The 1,724-nt window shown below is 42.9% G+C and overlaps 1 protein-coding gene across 1 annotated transcript; it reads right to left on the bottom strand.

Moving 5' to 3' along the window:
• Positions 1 to 615: 615 nt before the first annotated feature.
• Positions 616 to 1,604, bottom strand: PCYB_122850 (merozoite surface protein 7; the record flags this gene model as incomplete). Its single annotated transcript, XM_004223617.1, has 1 exon — positions 616 to 1,604. A coding segment is annotated over one exon (987 nt), but the record flags the coding sequence as incomplete, so codon positions are not given.
• Between the last annotated feature and the right edge of the window lie 120 nt (positions 1,605 to 1,724).

Raw genomic sequence — 1,724 nt, 5'->3', positions numbered from 1 at the left:
AAAAAAAATTTTCATCACCTAAAGTAACACCGTGTGATAGATCGCATCGTAAAAAAATTTCCCTGTGCGTCGTTTGGACGCTTTCGATAAAAGGGCTCTCGATCTGTGCCCACCAGGTTGGTACGTTCGAAACGGAAGAATTAAGAAAAAGGAGTGGCACTAACGAGGTGCAAAATAAAACGTTCGCTGCGCAGATACGTGTAGACAGCTACCCCACCCAATTGGGCATGCCTCCTGGGACTCCTTTTTGTGGGCGTACAAGTTAAATATGCGGAGAACTGTGTCAAGTGTCAAACGGGAAGTCAAAAAAATAAAGTAAAATAAAATAAAGTAAAATAAAATAAAATAAAGCAAAATAAAATAAAGCAAAATAAAATAAAATAAAGTAAAATAAAATAACGTAAAATAAAATAAAAAAAAGGAATGCGGAAGAGGACGCGGCCGTGTAAACGGAGGAACAAACGGGGCGCTCACTCAACGCCTCATCGCCTGAAAGCCATTGTATTTGCAGCCAAGTGGATCGCCCCTCCTGGTTGATTCCCTCCAATCACCATAAAGCATTAAATCGGCCCGTCCCTGCCATCACATATACGTATTGCACAAATGCAAACACTCTTAAAGCTGAAGCGTATTCATCAGGTTGCCTACATAGTTGAACAGCTTGTTGTAGTCTTCTCCCTTCACCTTACCCTCATCTAAAAAATTGTGTCTCTTAGCAAACAAATAAACTCCGTAGATAAGACTTTTAAATTTCTCACTGTACTCCTTATCGTACATCGCTTTTTTAAACATCTCTACTAGCGCATTCTTCCTTTTTTCTCCAACCTTTTCACTTGACAACATCGTATCCAGCAGCTTCAAGCTGATGGCGTACTCAGTCTTATTTAGGCTAAGTTCGTCGTATTGTTTTCTTAAATTATTGTACGCACTGTGGTGCTCTCCTTCGTCCATCATATGTTTTTTATTGTCTTCTGCTAGTAGCTCATCGAATAGTGTGTCCACGTGATTGACATTCGCTGTGGGGTTGACCTTCTCGTTCTGGACAGCTGATCCAGGTTGGTTTGTGAGCTCTGCGTAATTGTCCGAACGAAGAGAAGCCTTCGCAGCGGGTTCACTTCCTTGCCCTGAAGGATCTTCACCATTCGTCACTTCTGTAACAATCTCTTCGCTTGTGGATCCTGACAAAGCTGCTTCATTTCCACTACGTGTTTCACCTGCAGGAACTGAAGAGTCCTTGTCACCTTGGTCATTGCCTTTACTTCTACTCACCATTACTACTTCATCATTATCATTGATGCTCTGCCCAGCGAACTCATAATCGCTAGGGATCAATTCATCCTTGTCCCCCGGTGAGGTATTTCCCCTCCGGGACTCCAACTTCGCCTCATGATCACTTTTTTTATTTTTTAATTCCTCAAACTTTTTCTTTAACATCAAAATTTGTTCTTCGGTGATTTGCTTGAGTGCATTTTCATCATTAAATTGTAACTTTAGGTTTTCCAATTTCCCTTTTAGTACTTTTAGCTCCTCATCGCTGTAGTAATTTGTATCCTCCTCGTATGTGTTTTGATTCTCCTTTTTATTTTCTTCTCCCAGGGTTGGCTCTGCGCAGAGCAGGAGGAGGCAGGAGACCAGCACGATTCCGCTCTTCATCGCGGTGGGGGAGTAGCGGCGGGGAAATCGCGGCGGGGAAATCGCGGCGGGGAAATCGCGGCGGGGAAATC

This window comes from Plasmodium cynomolgi, chromosome 12, assembly GCF_000321355.1.
Source record: "Plasmodium cynomolgi strain B DNA, chromosome 12, whole genome shotgun sequence".
Taxonomy (NCBI): domain Eukaryota; phylum Apicomplexa; class Aconoidasida; order Haemosporida; family Plasmodiidae; genus Plasmodium; species Plasmodium cynomolgi.
The sequence above is the reverse complement of the archived record's forward strand: the minus strand, read 5'-3'. Positions and strand labels throughout refer to the sequence as shown.